Below are 15,537 nucleotides of genomic sequence, written 5' to 3'. Positions count from 1 at the left end.
AAGTAAACTTAACAAACAATTGAGTTAAATGTTCCCTAAAAATTTTATTAATGATGACAAAAAATTAATAATGCCATTATATAAACTCCACCCCCTTCAATTAGGATCACCATAACACTGAATCAATCAATCATAGTGCAGCTGCTCAATACAACTAATCATATAGACCTTTTAATTACAGCTTATCAAATATGTATTTAAATTAAATGTTACATTTCAAACCATTAATTTATGTGTTTGTTGGTTTGTTTGTTTGCTTGTGTTCTTAAAATGTATATATTGACAAGTTCATTGACTGCCAGAACAACAATTACTCATATTACACTGCAACATCATCGGGCAATAAGATGCCAGTCTGTATTGGTTTTATTAAAGAGCACCTATTTCATTGCTAAAAAGTTATGGTTAAAAAACACATTTTCAGATACCGTACAATTTTTGTAGCTCCAGATTTCACTCTCTTCCTGAAACGCACAGATTTGAAAAGCTCTGTGTCCCTGATTGGTCAGCTTATCTGTACGTTGTGATTGGCCTGAATACCTCTAAAGTCATCCGTAAATGGGACGCTCCTTACCATGTTTAAAAGATTTGGTTGCTAACAGGAGTTCACTTACAGGCTGAGTCCGAAGCAGAAGAAATTATGATAATGTCGGTCTTGTCTACATCACCAATCCCAGGAAGTAAACTGTTGCCTACAATCCGTGTGTTTGTTGTAGTCCAAGAAAAGAGATGTACGTTGGAGACGATAACTCGCGTCATCGTTTACTTTGGGGTATGTACCTTTAGCATTTATGTAACATGTACTAATAGTGCGTTCCAGGCAACCTGTAACCAGTGTTTTTCCAACCTTCTACCCATGAAAGTGCACTGGAACGGCAGTCAAACCCATGACTTCCCAAACGTGAACTCGTACTAGATCAATCTACTCCCAGTTCAGAGTCGTGATTCGTGGTTTTAAAGTCGTAATTTACGGGCTCAAAAACCAGCCTGAACGCAGCATAATACACACCTACACACCAAAGGATATTTAAAAACGCAAATCAAACAATAGGTGCTCTTTAATTTGTTAATTTTACACCACAATGTTATGTTGTTTGAACAAATAATTTTTAAGTTAAGCTGACACACTTATTTGTTGAATTTACTCTTATTAAGGTCATATAGATAAATAGATTTTTTAAAGTCATCTCAACATAAAGGATAAACTAAAATAAAATTAAAATAGGCAAAAGTGAAAGTTTTTTTTTTTTAAGTGCAGAAAATGTTTACACTTGACCCAACACTGGGTTAAAACAATCCAGCATAGAAATATACCAGTCAATGCCGGTTTGTCCCTTTTGGACCCAACACTGCAAAATTTTTTATTGTAATTCTGTTCATGCAATAAAGCAGTTAAATGTCATGTAATTGAGTGGATAAAGGATGTAAATAATAGCATAAATGTAAATTTTTTAACGTTTTCTATCTTATATTTTCACTCATTATTTAAAAAAACATTATTTTATATCTAAAGCTCATCTTAAGCTAATTTAAATTTGTATAAGATGATGTTATGGTGCATTGTAAGTCTTCGTACAAACGCTGCGTGTTAGATCATTGATAAAAGCCTTTGGTTTTGTGGGGTGTACAAAGAGAAACTTATTGAACGTACCAATCGAAAGTTTTAATTATTTAAAAATTTACTTTATTTTATTTATGTTCTGCCAATAAACAATGCTTATAAATTGTAAATGGAACAATGAAAATATGTAACCTACCAAAAGTTGTTCCTGATTTCAGTAATTCTTAAAATTGCATGTGCTATAAATATAAATTACATAATTTTGCAGTCCAATACATTACAGGATTGCAGTTATGCAGGTTCTGAAACACTGTTAAAATCTGAGCATTCAAGACTCCATAATTAGTAAACTATTAAACTTTTTCTCTTTGAACAGTTTCCTCATATCTGTCTAACTACATAAAGATTAATTGCTAATTCTTGAATTTATATAATGAATCTACAGTTAACAATATACAACATCAGCTTCACCACTGAGCAGGATATGTTGTTTACATAAAGGAAAATATGTCATTTCCTGTCCCTTTAAATTCAGAGTCAGCTGATTTCTTTATCTCAGCTGGTGAAGAACAACAAAATAACGCCCAAATCGGCGATGACATCGGGAAAAATGACAGATAAATCAGCCTATCGCTGCCTGTTCTATTTGCCAAACCCGGAAGTGTACGCTTGAATGGACCAATAGCAACTGTTCGAAGGAAGGGGCGGAGCTTATCTTAGACTTTCAGAGTTTGTGGACGAGTTGAAAGAAAGAGACGTAACTGAAGCTAGCTCGTAGGCTAGCTGAATGTTCTGCCGTCTCGCAGATGTGGCGAAAGCCACAAGAAAGGGCGGAATGTGGGGGGTCCGATATATAAGACTGGGAATGGGCTTGTCTATTACTAACGCGGTAATTGGACCGGTCGGTTCGGTGTCAGTGGAAGCAGCGTTGACCGAGGTAAAGACACTGCTAGCATCATTAGCTTAGCCGGCAGACTGTTACTGTGTTTCAAAACCTAACGAGCTCCCTTCTTGAATATAATTTTTGCCCACAAATGTCTAGCTAGGCAGTTAACTAGGTTTTAAGCCACAGCTTTTGTGGTTTTTTTTACAGCAAAAATTAATTAGGATCTAAGTTTTACACTTTTCAAACATTTCTACAAGTTTTGAAGTCAAGCTCGTTGTGCGCCTCAGTAAAATTAGTTTTTTGGTAAACACAAAAGTTAGGTGACACAAACCTGGATGGCTGATGTCACGTTCATATGTCTTTTAAAGTTAAGTTGCATTTAAATCTTGTGAAATCCAAGATAGTGTTACTGTGATATTTCTCTAAAACCAACCTCAAATTTCTGTCTGTCTGTTGAAGAAAGAAGAAATGAGTAATTGAAAGTTAATGCATAATGTTGTCTTTTGGCAGGTGTTAGTTTTTAGTTAATTAGTAAATGTCTTTGGACTGTACATACTTGACTGTTAACAAAGTCAACAACACATCGTGTAATTTCATTGAGTTACAGAATCCAATCTGGAGTTTGTCCTGTTTCTGATTTGTGGTTAAGATTACATCTGAGGAAATAGCCAAAACAATCTATCAAACATTGTTGACATGTTATCTTCCTTTATGTCAGTCTTTGTGGTTGCAAAGAATTTAAGTGATCTAAAATAACTCAAAGAAAATTGTATTCATGATGATGATGAAGGCCAATTTATGTTGTGGTTGTTGCATTTTACTAGTACAGCTGGCATTGAGTGACACACAAATGTAGGCATAAATGTAAAGCACATTTAACCAGTATCTGTTTCTGGAATAATCACATATTTAAAAGGTTTTACTGAGGCTGTTTTGACTTGTGCTTTTGTTCTGACCTTGACTATGAAAGGAATGTGTTTGTGCTGATGCTTTTATACTGTTGTGTTTTAACAGGTGTTAGATCAAGGTCAGACAATGAAAAACAGGGAGTGGGCTGGTTGTTTAACATAGGTGTTAATGCAAACTTTGTTTTTAATATGAAAATGATCTCAGATTTAGTCTCTTGACATGACAGCACGTGGTTGTTGGCAGCAGTCTCATTTTTTTAGACAATGGACTGGCTTAAAATCTGATGGGTTTGTTAAGTCAACATTAAAATCTAATCACAACCAGTTTGCATAATGTGTGCACTGAGTGAGGAAAAATGTAAGATAGGACTTATTAGAGTTTCACAGCCTATCTCACTGCCCCCATTCCACACAACATCCATCAAAAAAGCAAGTTTAAAACCATTTAGCATTGTAAATATTTAATTGCCAATAGTATTGAAATAAATTACACTTTAGCATTAGGCATAAATATTTTTTGTAAATATAGGTTAATTTTGAAAGACACCACTTCTGTTCATACTGCATTAAACGTATTTATATGTGGCTGCCATTCATTTATTTAATGTTTTGTTCAGTTGCGTGTTATTTTAAAGCTGTGGCAAAGCAATCTGTTGTGCACATACAGACTTTGTTTATTAGTACATAATAATGGTGTACTTGTTAACTGGCATTATGTCATTTGAGAAATAACAAAGGAAACTTTGGATTCTACAGAAGCAAGTATGATTGCTTAATCTCAGAGCTCACTGTCTTGTTCTGTCCTGTCCTTTAAACAATTTCTCTATAAACAATAAGTTTTTATAAGGATTTCCAGAACACCATTCAGGGTTGGCTCGAAATGAGATGGAGGTGGGCCTGTCCAGAGCTATGTTTCCCAAAAGCATTGTTACCTAACTATTGTCATTGTCACCATTGAACTCTATTTGTAACAACAGAACTTGCTACCATAGTTTCTTTTGGGAAACGCCCCCATGACGCACGCATACACGTGTACCATGGCTCAACAACACACTTTACAAGTGACGCATTTTAGTGTTTAACAATTAAATTATTAAAGAAAATGCCAATTATTAACTTTTTTTATAAAACGTTCTGTTGAGATCCTAATCATTTGCTTGATCAAATAACACTATTAAATAATCTTACATAAAATAATATTTCCCATCTCCTCTTTTAGGGCTGCACGATTTGGATAATTTTTCCCATTGCGGTTATTGATGCTAATATTGCGATGTGCTGTTGCGATTATAATAAATGGTATCATGATGAGTTAACTTGATGGGTTTTAAGGAAAATCCACACACATTTTAGTGATAATGCTAAAATGTGTATTTGTAAAACTAGAAATGTTTTCGTATTGCCACGTGATGTATCAACTGCTTAGTGTCAGTAATCCTAAATCCAAAATACCGCCATACAACAGACGTAGAGTTTTTTTTTTTTTAGGTACCAGATCACTGTCAATCTCCTCTGCATCCATCTTCGCTCTTGTATTTCCGCGCTGCGCACACACAAGTGACGACGCACACCACACACGTGCATGCCACACGTGCACTGCCTTTTTTGTTCTTTTTTCTTTTTTTTTTAAACAGCAAGGAAAATCATCAAACTGTTAACATTTATTTATTTAATATAATTGCAACATTTTGCTGTCATATAATCGCACAGGCTGACATCGCGATTGCGATGCGATTAATTGTGCAGCACTATCCTCTTTTAACTGTTATGGTCTACCATAGCTAAATTGAGGTAAAGCGATCTTGGATCTTGAGTCTGCGCAGTAGCGATTTCGGGACCAGTCATGCGCAGCAGGAAGTGAAGCCGCGAAATCAGACCAGTCACTGGGGGGCGATCGAGATGTTTTGGCTTCACTTTTCAGGGCTTGTGCGGCACGCTTGTTGTAAACTATAATAACTGGCTTCGGTTGGACTATTGACAAAAGTCACTGCGCAACATACTCATGGCAACGCTCGCTCACTACGCTGAAACTCTCTCGTAAATTGTGTGAGTCCAAAATGGTGTTGTTACCGGAAGCTAGGTATTACAGTTTATACAGTTTTGAAATATAGATATCATTCGTACAAAATCGTATTGATTACACGCAGATGACCTTTATTTACCCCTTAGAGTCGTGTGGATTACCTCTGTGAAGGATAAATGCACTTTTTTGAAGTTTAAAATTCCTGATCCCTGTTTTCTACCATTATAAAGCTTGAAAGAGCAAGGCATTTACTAAAATAACTCCAAACATGCTCATCTGGAGGATGATGGAAATATGCATCTCGGATTGAATGAAGGTGGATAAATCATTAGGGTAGTTTTGATATTTGGCTGGAGTATACCTTTTAAACTAGCAGCTATGACTCCTGTTATAGACCACTTTCGTGTTTGCAAACAGAGATTACTTTTTTAGGGCGGAGCCAAACTGGTTGCAGAAAGTGACAGGTCTGCAGTAGCTGTGAGAACGTGTTTTAAAGTCACCATGAAACGGAAGTAGCGATTGCCTTATTTTCCCCGTGGTGACGTATATCCGAATGAAACGGCTTTTGAGATGAAATAAGGCAGGGCTGGATTTGAATTTGTCCATCGAGATCTGATTGGATCGTTTGAAGTTGGGTCGTGTTGCTAATTGCTAATCACTGCGATCTTCTCCCGGACCCCGCCCACCTGCCATACTTTTGACCGGAAGTGAAGAGAGATCGTTGAGGAGGGGAGGAGATTTGCATTTTTGATTAAAGATTATGAGCACACACGAATTTTTAAAAAATAATGAAGCTCACAGATAAGTCATTTGTTAATAATACCACACTATTAAAAATACATATATAGTTTTTCATTTCAATTTCATTGCGACTTTAACATTAAACCGTGATTTTTATGGATCCGGTGTTCTGGCGAAGTCTGTTCCCCTATGTTTCCCTTTAGTGCAATGTTTCTTATAGCGTTTTAATCATGTTATGTTTATTTTTTAGATAAATAAAAAGTTTAAGTGGCTTGGTTACTGATGTGCATGTGTGTAATGTATATGTATTGTTCTTTTTTGCTTAATCAATTATTATTTTTACAATCTGAATCGCTAAAGTACATATAAAATCAAAACTATTATGTATTATATATAATAACGTTTATTAAATATTTCATAATTTTCCTGTTTTCTATTATTTTTACTTATATTTATAGCTTACGTGTTTGTTCTAAAACTATTATAAAAGTATTATGTTTACACATAAATTAAAAAGGCCTGTTTATATATTAATAACACTTTACGTGTGTGTGTGTGTGTGCATGTGCTATATTTATATATTCATTATGTAAACATAATAATTTTAGAACAAACAGGAAGAAGACATAAGCTAAGATATAAGGAAATAAAAAGAAATAATAGAAAAAAATTATAAATAAATAATAAATGTAACGTGAAAAAAACTCTATGGGGCGGTTTCCCGGACCAGGATTAGCTTAATCCAGGACTAAGCCTTAGTTTAATTAGGAAATATAAATAGTTTTAACAAACATGCCTTACTAAAAACATTACCTGTGTGCATTTTGAGGTAAAACAAAGGATACTGATGTATTTTAAGATATGTCAGTGCAAGTTGTTTTCAGTTTGGAGAGCTCTTAAAAGTGTTTAAGTCTAGGACTAGTCTAATCTATGTCCGGGAAACCGCCCCTATAAGAAACACACAGAGGGAACAGACTTACGGAACACCGGACATCTTCTCTAATTATTTTCTATTCTAATTATTAATAGATTTCCAGATGATTTCTTCGCTCCAGCCTGTCCGTTTAAGGCTTATTACAAACATTAACCGTATATGTTTATCTTTAAATGGTGTCTTCGATGATGATATTCTATAAAAATGAAAGCCATCTTTTTTGGCATTTCTATTCTGACACTCAACAAGACATTTTCCAGTGAGTTTTCTTGCTCGTTTCACTTGTGTCTAATTCATTGAATTTGCGTGCGCAGCTTGCAGTGATGTAACTGTGACGTCTACTCCAAAATGGTCTATTGCTTTTACATGAATGCATCACCTCATACCAGTGAAAACGATTGATTTTGTAGGTAATGAACTATTAACTTGTAGTATTAACTTGTAGCTTGTCAACAATAGGTCAATAATTTGCATTATTTGCAAAAAGTCTACTAATATGTTTATTAAATGCGTAGAAAACTTTTTAAAAGGTTATTTTTAAGATCAAGTGTTCTTATCAACAAATATCCTAAATCTCTAACCTCTAATTTGTCTGCGCTTTCATTGCTGTTCCCTGTATGGGCTTTTTGGCACCATGTTAGTTGCTTTCTGTTCTTGCATTGGTATGCAGAATGTAGACTTTTGCTTTTTGCAGCTTATCATCTCTAATCATTATCTCAACAGCCCACGAATTAATACTAAAGGACATTTTTACTCCTTACACTTGAAATAGTAAATATATGCATCAGCGAAGCTTTCAGATTTATAATGTTTTGTAAGTGTGCTTTGTATCCAGCTTACCATTCGAGGCAACTGTCAGGCAGGCAGTTGTCTTCATAGCGTTTGTGTGTAAGTGAGAGAGGGTGCGACACTGAGAGAAGGGACAGACCACTTGTCTGGTCATCCTGTTTACTTGCATTCCCTGGCAGTGCTTGCTGAGTTTGAAATGCCATGAGGGAGGCTGAGTGTGTGTGTTTAAATTGAGAGCTCCCGCTAATAAACTGGTCAGTTCATGTCACACTGTACCATGTGTGGATGGTGGGCCGCCCAAGCCCGACCTCCCACTGTCTTTTCATCGGGCTTTGCGCACAGTCCTGTGTGTAACAAAATCGTGTCTCTGCTGGGCCGATTGTTGATTTGTCGGTCGGGTGTCTACAATGCCTTTTCTGCAGGGCTTTCGACAGGTAATACAAGAATGGATAGGATTCAAGGCTTTTATCATTTATAATACGGTCTGTTTACGCAAAGGATTGTAACGTAATATGCTTCTCATTTGCATTTGGATTTAGACATTTTTTTTGTTCTTTATCAGCACACCTGCAGGTGAACCCTGGTGCCATTGTGTTGGGACTTTGTTTTGTTACTGTGCCCTTTTTTTTTCTTTCATACCAAATATATTGGCTTTGAGTCACAAATAATGTTTGCGTTGTTTAAATTCAGGATATATTTTGAATGTTTGTTTCTTTTAAACCTTGCAGAGCATCCATGTGTGAGCAGGAAGTCTTTCACCACAGTAGCATCATGGTCGGAAATACAACAACTCTTCTGTTGTTTGTGCTTATGACGTGTGTGTTTTATGTTTGGTTTTACAGAGCAAGCTGCTGTGTTTTGGGGTGAATAACCAGAGCTATTTCTGCGATTCAGGTCACTGCTGTGGAGAGTCTCAGTGCTGCAGCTATTACTATGAAGTGTGGTGTAAGTATCTCTCAGTCTTTTCTGCCTACACATGCTGTACTATCAAGCCAATCCACAGAGTTTATGTTGGCCACAGGGGCACAGAAAGATGTTTTAGGTTGGTGGGGGCTGTGTGTATGGCCATATGACGTTGCAGAGCTCCGGACCACTGTAAATCTTTAGAATCCTCTTTAAATTAATAATAATTAGTTTAAACACTTTATTTGAGTGTCTACATGTATAATTAACGTAAGACAGTTTGCTACAGTGTTTAACATCTGTGGTTTACTTTGGGATAGCAGCAGGGTTTGATAGAAAGTTGTGATGAGGGCCAGGGTACAGTCTCCAAAGCTATAAAGGAGTTTAAAGGATTATGTATTTTTTAAATTATGAAATGGTTGCTGCATTATTGGGACAATAAAAGCCCTGCAAACACCGACACCTAACCCTAACAAATACTTTTAAATACTTTATTTTTGTTGATTTACAAACCTACTGGTTTGGTCATTGATGCACACAGTGCCTATTGTTATCTAGTGACTGGATTTCTCAGCAACATACACATAGACAACATTTTTTTGACCAACAATTAAGCTTGACATCAGCTCAGTAGTACCATAACTTTTGTGAAATTGCACTAAAAACACCTTGTTCAAGGTTGCTTTAGCTTTGGCAACATGGGTGCCACGCATGTCCTAAAAAAGAAATTCCAAAACACTTTGATCCCCCTGGTGGCTCGCTGCAGTAGAGGTTGTAAAACCCATCCTCTCAGTGTAAACGAATGGGACGTGAGCAACACTTAAAAATCAAGTTACACTACATATACGTTTTGGTAATTTCTTATCATGCTGGTGTTCTTTCAAGTATTAGTGTTTTTTTATAAGTTTGATTTAAGTTAGTTATTACATGCATTTAAACTTGTATATCGACTTGATTTGTGTGTACAGAGTACTTTGCAGACTCTGGCACCAAATGACGTCATTGGTGCAAGATGTCAGCGACCATTTCTGAGATGTTTGGGTTCAACTTTCTCTTTTTTTAGGCGTCGTCCATCTTTTTTACAGTATGGTGGTTGGCAAGCCCCTCACGAGACACTGAAAAAGCTTCTCCCCCAAAGAATCGTCTTTTTTATTGATTGATTGTTGGTTCTTTTAATTGGAAGGCAAGACTTCTGTTACCAGGGCAGGGCAGCCATATTGTGCATTGCATTGTTCCCTAGTAATAGGAGTTCTCAGTCTAATTTCCAGTATCTTTAATAACCACTAAACTGTATATTTGACTGTTTTCAAACAACTTTCTACAACCGTATTAATTCCATGTATCTTGTAGCTTGTCTTCTTATCAAAGAATTTTAGCTTAATGCCTATTTCCATTTTCATTTCCATCTACTTATTTAATTGTTGGGTAAATAGGCAAGCTGGATAATGCACAGTCACTGTCTTATTAGACCAAAGTATGTTTTATTCTAATAATAACCCATGTTTACCAGTACAATGTCCCATACATCTCATACTGCAACTATTGGACTATGTGTGATCGAAGTTTTAATGTGAAATTGTAACCTGTGACACAAGAGCAGTACATGCCTTTAAAAACGTCATGGCTTATATTTGACACAGCAAATGTTTTTTTACTATAAACTGTTTTAAGAGAATTAAGATTACAATTACACAGCTTACTGGAACCACATATGCTGTAAATGACCCTCAACATCAGTGGTTTTCAACTCCAGTCCTCACCCCCCCACAACAGAATGTTTTAGATGTCTCCTGATATGAAACACATGATTCCACTCATCAGACTTCTTTTAGAATTTTTAAAACATCATTAATTAACAAACTGATGAACTGAATCAGGTGTTTTATATATGGAGACATCTAAAATTTTCTGGGAAGGGGGCCCGAGGACTGGAGTTGAGAACCACTGCTCTACATTATAAAGGGTTTGGGAAGCTTGGTTTATCCAAAACAAGTCTATTGCAGCACCTTGGTTATATGGGTTAATAATTATGTGTTGGTTATAACTTTTGAGTCATGCGCTGGCACCGATTTAGTTGTTGTTCTGCCCTGTTCACACCCGTTGGCAGTGTTCCTGTGTTATCAAATTACTCCTCTCCCTTTAGCGTACCATCTATTTTAATAACTAAGGACTAACCTCACCACAGTAATTACAGCACATCATCTGCTGAGTCAAGGGGCTGAACTTAGTCCTTTTCACATCATTCCAAATATGTACGACCCGGGCAGACACAAACCCAGTGTAACTAGATCTGGCCAGCTCCTGTAAACAGTTGCCTTAAATTGCTGTATTCGGAAAAGTGGACTCCCCATCTGCCAGAAAAGGTCTTTTGCTGTATTTGGGGAAATGTTTTACACACTTGGATCTCACATCAAATTTCCCACAGTTCTTTGAGTGGTTTATGAGTTTTCATTATGCCGTTGCATTCATATCTGAAAGTGAAAGTGATGTTATGCGTGTGGTGTTTTTCAGGGTTTTGGTTGGTCCTGACCCTCATCATTATTCTGGGATGCTGCTGCATATGTCACCACCGTCGAGCCAAACACAGACTGCAGCAGCAACAACGACAGCATGAGATCAACCTCATCGCTTACAGAGAAGCCCATAACTACACCTCTGTACCCTTCTACTTCAGTCAGTACCACTTCTTTCTCCCCCCCCCTTCTTGCCTCTAGCTTTCATGCTAATCCATTCAGTCAGTTTTAGCACTCTTTTGTAAATCACCATGTCTACTAAATGCCATAAACGTGAGTCAAAAACATGAAGAGTTTTGAGGGATTTTACTTTTTGAAACACAGAGTAGATGAGACATTGCAGTACAGCTGACTACTCCATGAATATATATATATATATATATATATATATATATATATATATATATATATATATATATATATATATATATATATATATATATATATATATATATATATATATATATATATATATATATATATATATATATATACACACATAATGCCTGTAAAATCTAGGCCAAAGTCTCATAATCTCTTTATAAGATTAGGAGCATCAAAGTTTGATTTCACTTTAATTTCAGTCATTGGCATGACCTTACTCAGGCAATATTTAAGATATCCAAGTTATATTTTCACAGAATGTACTTTACATTAAGAAGGATGATTTTATGCAGAAAACGGTAAATCACAAAAAAAAAAACTTCAGTTGGGTTTTCACAGGCAGGGTGACATAAATGCACTACACCCTAATGTCAGTATAACTGTAACCAAAATAAATGTTAAAAAACAAAAACAAACATATAGACAGTGGGATTTATTATGGAATGCACAATACAATGTAAAACAACAGTGCAAGTTGAAAAACCTTAAAGGGACACTCTCCTGCTCCCCTAGAGTTAAACATTTGATTTTTACCGTTTTTGAATCCTTTCAGCCGGGTCTGGCGCCACCACTTTTAGCATAGCTTATCACAATCTATTGAATCCGATTAGACCAAGGACTCTACTATTTAAAGTTACCAAGGAGACAATTTCAGGTGCTGCGTAATATCATTGCGCCTCCTGCAGCCATGTTAGGGCAGCAAAGTCCTTGATTATTACGCCAGAATGAGAGTATAGTCCTAGTCATATTTGCCTAGAAAATCACAACTTTTAATTTTCCGTAGGTCTTAGTACACAATGTAACTACAGAAGAGTCTTTGGATATTTTTTAGCGCAATGCTAATGGTCTAGTCAGATTCAATGGATTATGCTAAGCTATGCTAAAAGTGGTACCAGCAGACCCGGAGATCAGCTGAATGGATTCCAAAATGGTAAAAATCAAACATTTAACTCTAGGGGAGCTGTAAAATGAGCATATTTTCAAAAAAAAGTGCAGTGTCCCTTTAAGTTTGCGGACAGTACAACAATTAAAAAAATCATCCTCTCTTCCAGGGTTTCTTCCTGGCTACCTCTTACCCCCATACGAGGAAGTAGAGAACAGACCTCCAACCCCTCCGCCTCCATACAGTGCCTCTCAACCAGGCCAGTCCACCAGCACTGACCCCCTTTGTTCTGATCCACCGAATGAGCTCTGCTCTCCCCTGCAATCCAGCCCGGTTGCCTCTGCATCTGAGAACTGTTCCCCAGAACCCTGTGTGGAGCCCTCGCATTCTCTCTCAACTCACCATAAACCGTACCTCACTGTAGAGGACGAAATTCAGCAGGTAGCTTGCGCCACCTCCGACAGCCTGGTAAAACAGAGCGACAGCAAGGAAGATCTGACAAAACCTGGAGATCAAAGTCTGGACTGTTCTCCTGACAGCAAAGACAAGACTCCAGGGCGCCACAGGCGCTTCACAGGTGATTCTGGGATTGAGGTATGCGTTTGCAACCAAGGGCCTGGGGATGGAGAGGAAGAAGAGGAGGAGATGAAGGAGCTCATGGATGGAAAGATGCTTGAGGAGCAGGACTTTTGTGATAGCTGCAATTCCCGTAGCAGTGGCCCCCAGGGTCTAGGGGACGAGGAGCAGGGCCTGGCTGCCTCAGATGGGGCTCTGGAGCACAGGGAGCATCAGCGACCTCCTGTCTGCCTCCATCTGCACACCATTAACGAACAGGAGGGTCCGCATCACGGGAACAATATGGATCCCCAGAGTTGAGCACAACCAGTTCCAGCAGAGTCTTGCTTTAGACTCTTGTCTCCCTTTACTTTGTCAATATACATCGGTTTGTACTGTCAACAGTGTCACTTTGGGTGTATTGTATATGCGCGAGTGAGAGAGTTTTAGCTGGGCGTTTGTGCGAGTCCTATGTTTTTTAGGATAAGCTAGTAAAGACGTTTTATAGGTCTGTTTCCTCAAAGAGGGGTCATGATCAAAGCCACAGGGGAAATTTTGTTCCTCAGTTTATAGCCTTATAGGGTTGACATGCCTGTAGATCTGGAGGTGGTTTGTCAGGGTATATTGATTGATTGTGTTGTTTTGGCGCACAGTTTTTACCTGTAATACCATTTAAAATACGGCACCTCTCGAATGGGCAAAATTACACGATGTAAGAAAAAGGGTCAAGACTGCCAGTGCATTCCAAAGAGCAGTCTACCAACACTTCAGAGCTTTAATGGTTAAATTCTTTTTTGTCTTGTTTATGTTTTTCAATTAAATATTTGATCTGAAGTGTCACTGCATGATGAAGTGTCTAATTTTATCCATGCTTCTGTCTTGTCATTGTATTATATGGTCTCGGCTTATCCAAAACAAAGCCGTATTTTGCATGATTATTTGCATAAACTGAATCGATACCACATGCTATAAAGTAGTGAATTATGAAGTTTATTATGCAATGACTCTTTAATGAAGGCTAATATACCATTTGTGTAGACGTACCCCAGCTTATACATTAGCAATAGGTGCCTTTGTTAAATTTGAGTAGTTTTCATATGCCTTAAAAAGTACAGTTGTGTGAAAGAATGCATTTATGCATAAATGAATCAAGGGCCAATATCAGTAAACATTTTCATCAATGATAACTTCTTGTTTTAAAGGATCACTTGATAAGCCTTCCATTGAAACATATGTATGTTTTGCCTTAATTTTACGTCTTTATTTGCCTATAGTGCAAGTTTTTGTATCTTAACACTGTAAGGGAGCTCTTGCACCACTAATGGTAAGGTGAGTTATGACTTTATTACATAGAATAAGCTTTTAATGCAAGTTTATTGTAGCAGATCAGGTAAAATTACTGTTGTTATGCTAGTATTTTTTACAGATTAGCACTTACATTTTATGATAAGATTGAGATACAGTGTGTTTTTGTTTATTTTGTGGCAGTATATCTGCCCCAAGCCGCTCCACTGCATTTCTTACACTGTCGTGTGTGTGTGTGTGTGTGTGTGTTTTTAATAGTTTTGTTCTGTTAAGGAGATTTTTTTTCCTCAGGCCACTGTGTTTATTTGACCTTTTGGTTCGGATTAGCAGTAGGGTTTCATGAGTTAATTTAGGTTTGTACTGCTTTGGCTGGAAAAACTGGTTTTGGAGGCGGATTACAAAACTGACTTGGTGCCTTTGGAAAATTTATGTAGCAGTATTGTTAGACTAACTCTAATATACAGGAAAGAGTGAATCTTGAGTGGTTTGGACCAGTTATTACATCATAGATACATATATTAAAATACATATTTTTTTTGGCCAAAGATTGAAGCTATGAAATAAGGTCAGTTACAGAAGTGATCTGTCACAGCAAGGAGCTTACGCAGTTCATTCTCTACTAGCTCTAATCCTGATTGTTCTCTTTTGTCCTTTGCTGTTTGAAACCAATATTGTTTAAAGGTGGATATCTGAGTCACAATGTTGGTTAGCTCACTGTAAATGAGTTTTGGTTGACTGTTGTACCTGATAAAAGTTGTCATTGCACTGTTTTGACACTGATGCGGTGAGATTGTGTGCTTGAAGGTGACGAAGGCTTCGCAAGCCAATTGATTTTGTTTTTCTTAAGCTTTGATTTTAAGCCTGGTACTACATTATTGTTTTTTATCTGTAGTCACTTTCTTTTTATATATATATATATATATTAAACTATTTTCTGCATTTTGTAAAGACTCAACCAAAATGATTGATTATCAAAGAATGTTCAATATTAATAAAATAATATTTTTAAGTCAATAAATGAGTACTTTGACTGATTCAGCCACCCTTTTAAAATGACTGGAAATGCTTTATTTTTTATTATGTTGAAGTCACATTCGTCCCAAGAAATTCATTCTACATGGGTTTAATTTGTGATACAGCAGATTTATTTTC

General features: G+C 36.8%; 1 protein-coding gene across 2 annotated transcripts; it reads left to right on the top strand.

Annotated features, from left to right (window-relative positions):
- The first annotated feature begins 2,281 nt into the window (after positions 1 to 2,281).
- On the top strand, positions 2,282 to 15,403 carry wbp1la (WW domain binding protein 1-like a). 2 transcript variants are annotated; one of them, XM_065296640.1, is made up of 4 exons: positions 2,282 to 2,498; positions 8,685 to 8,787; positions 11,257 to 11,418; positions 12,695 to 15,403. In XM_065296640.1, the coding sequence occupies exons 1-4, from the start codon at positions 2,349 to 2,351 to the stop codon at positions 13,399 to 13,401; spliced, it is 1,122 nt and encodes a 373-aa protein (XP_065152712.1). In that variant the 5' UTR covers positions 2,282 to 2,348; the 3' UTR covers positions 13,402 to 15,403. The 2 variants fall into 2 exon arrangements, with proteins under 2 accessions (XP_065152712.1, XP_065152713.1); XM_065296641.2 differs by lacking the exon at positions 2,282 to 2,498 and adding an exon at positions 7,801 to 8,276.
- The last annotated feature ends 134 nt before the right edge of the window (positions 15,404 to 15,537 follow it).

This window comes from Paramisgurnus dabryanus, chromosome 20, assembly GCF_030506205.2.
Source record: "Paramisgurnus dabryanus chromosome 20, PD_genome_1.1, whole genome shotgun sequence".
Lineage (NCBI taxonomy): Eukaryota > Metazoa > Chordata > Actinopteri > Cypriniformes > Cobitidae > Paramisgurnus > Paramisgurnus dabryanus.
Note: the sequence above shows the minus strand (reverse complement) of the source record. Positions and strands in the feature narration are given on the sequence as shown.

Bases quoted from the DNA above. Each gene is read 5' to 3' on its own strand.
- wbp1la (XM_065296640.1), top strand. From the start codon at position 2,349: ATGTTCTGCCGTCTCGCAGATGTGGCGAAAGCCACAAGAAAGGGCGGA. The intron at 8,788-11,256 runs GTAAGTATCTCT...GGTGTTTTTCAG, and splicing joins CTATTACTATGAAGTGTGGT to GGTTTTGGTTGGTCCTGACC. The intron at 11,419-12,694 runs GTCAGTACCACT...CCTCTCTTCCAG, and splicing joins CTCTGTACCCTTCTACTTCA to GGTTTCTTCCTGGCTACCTC.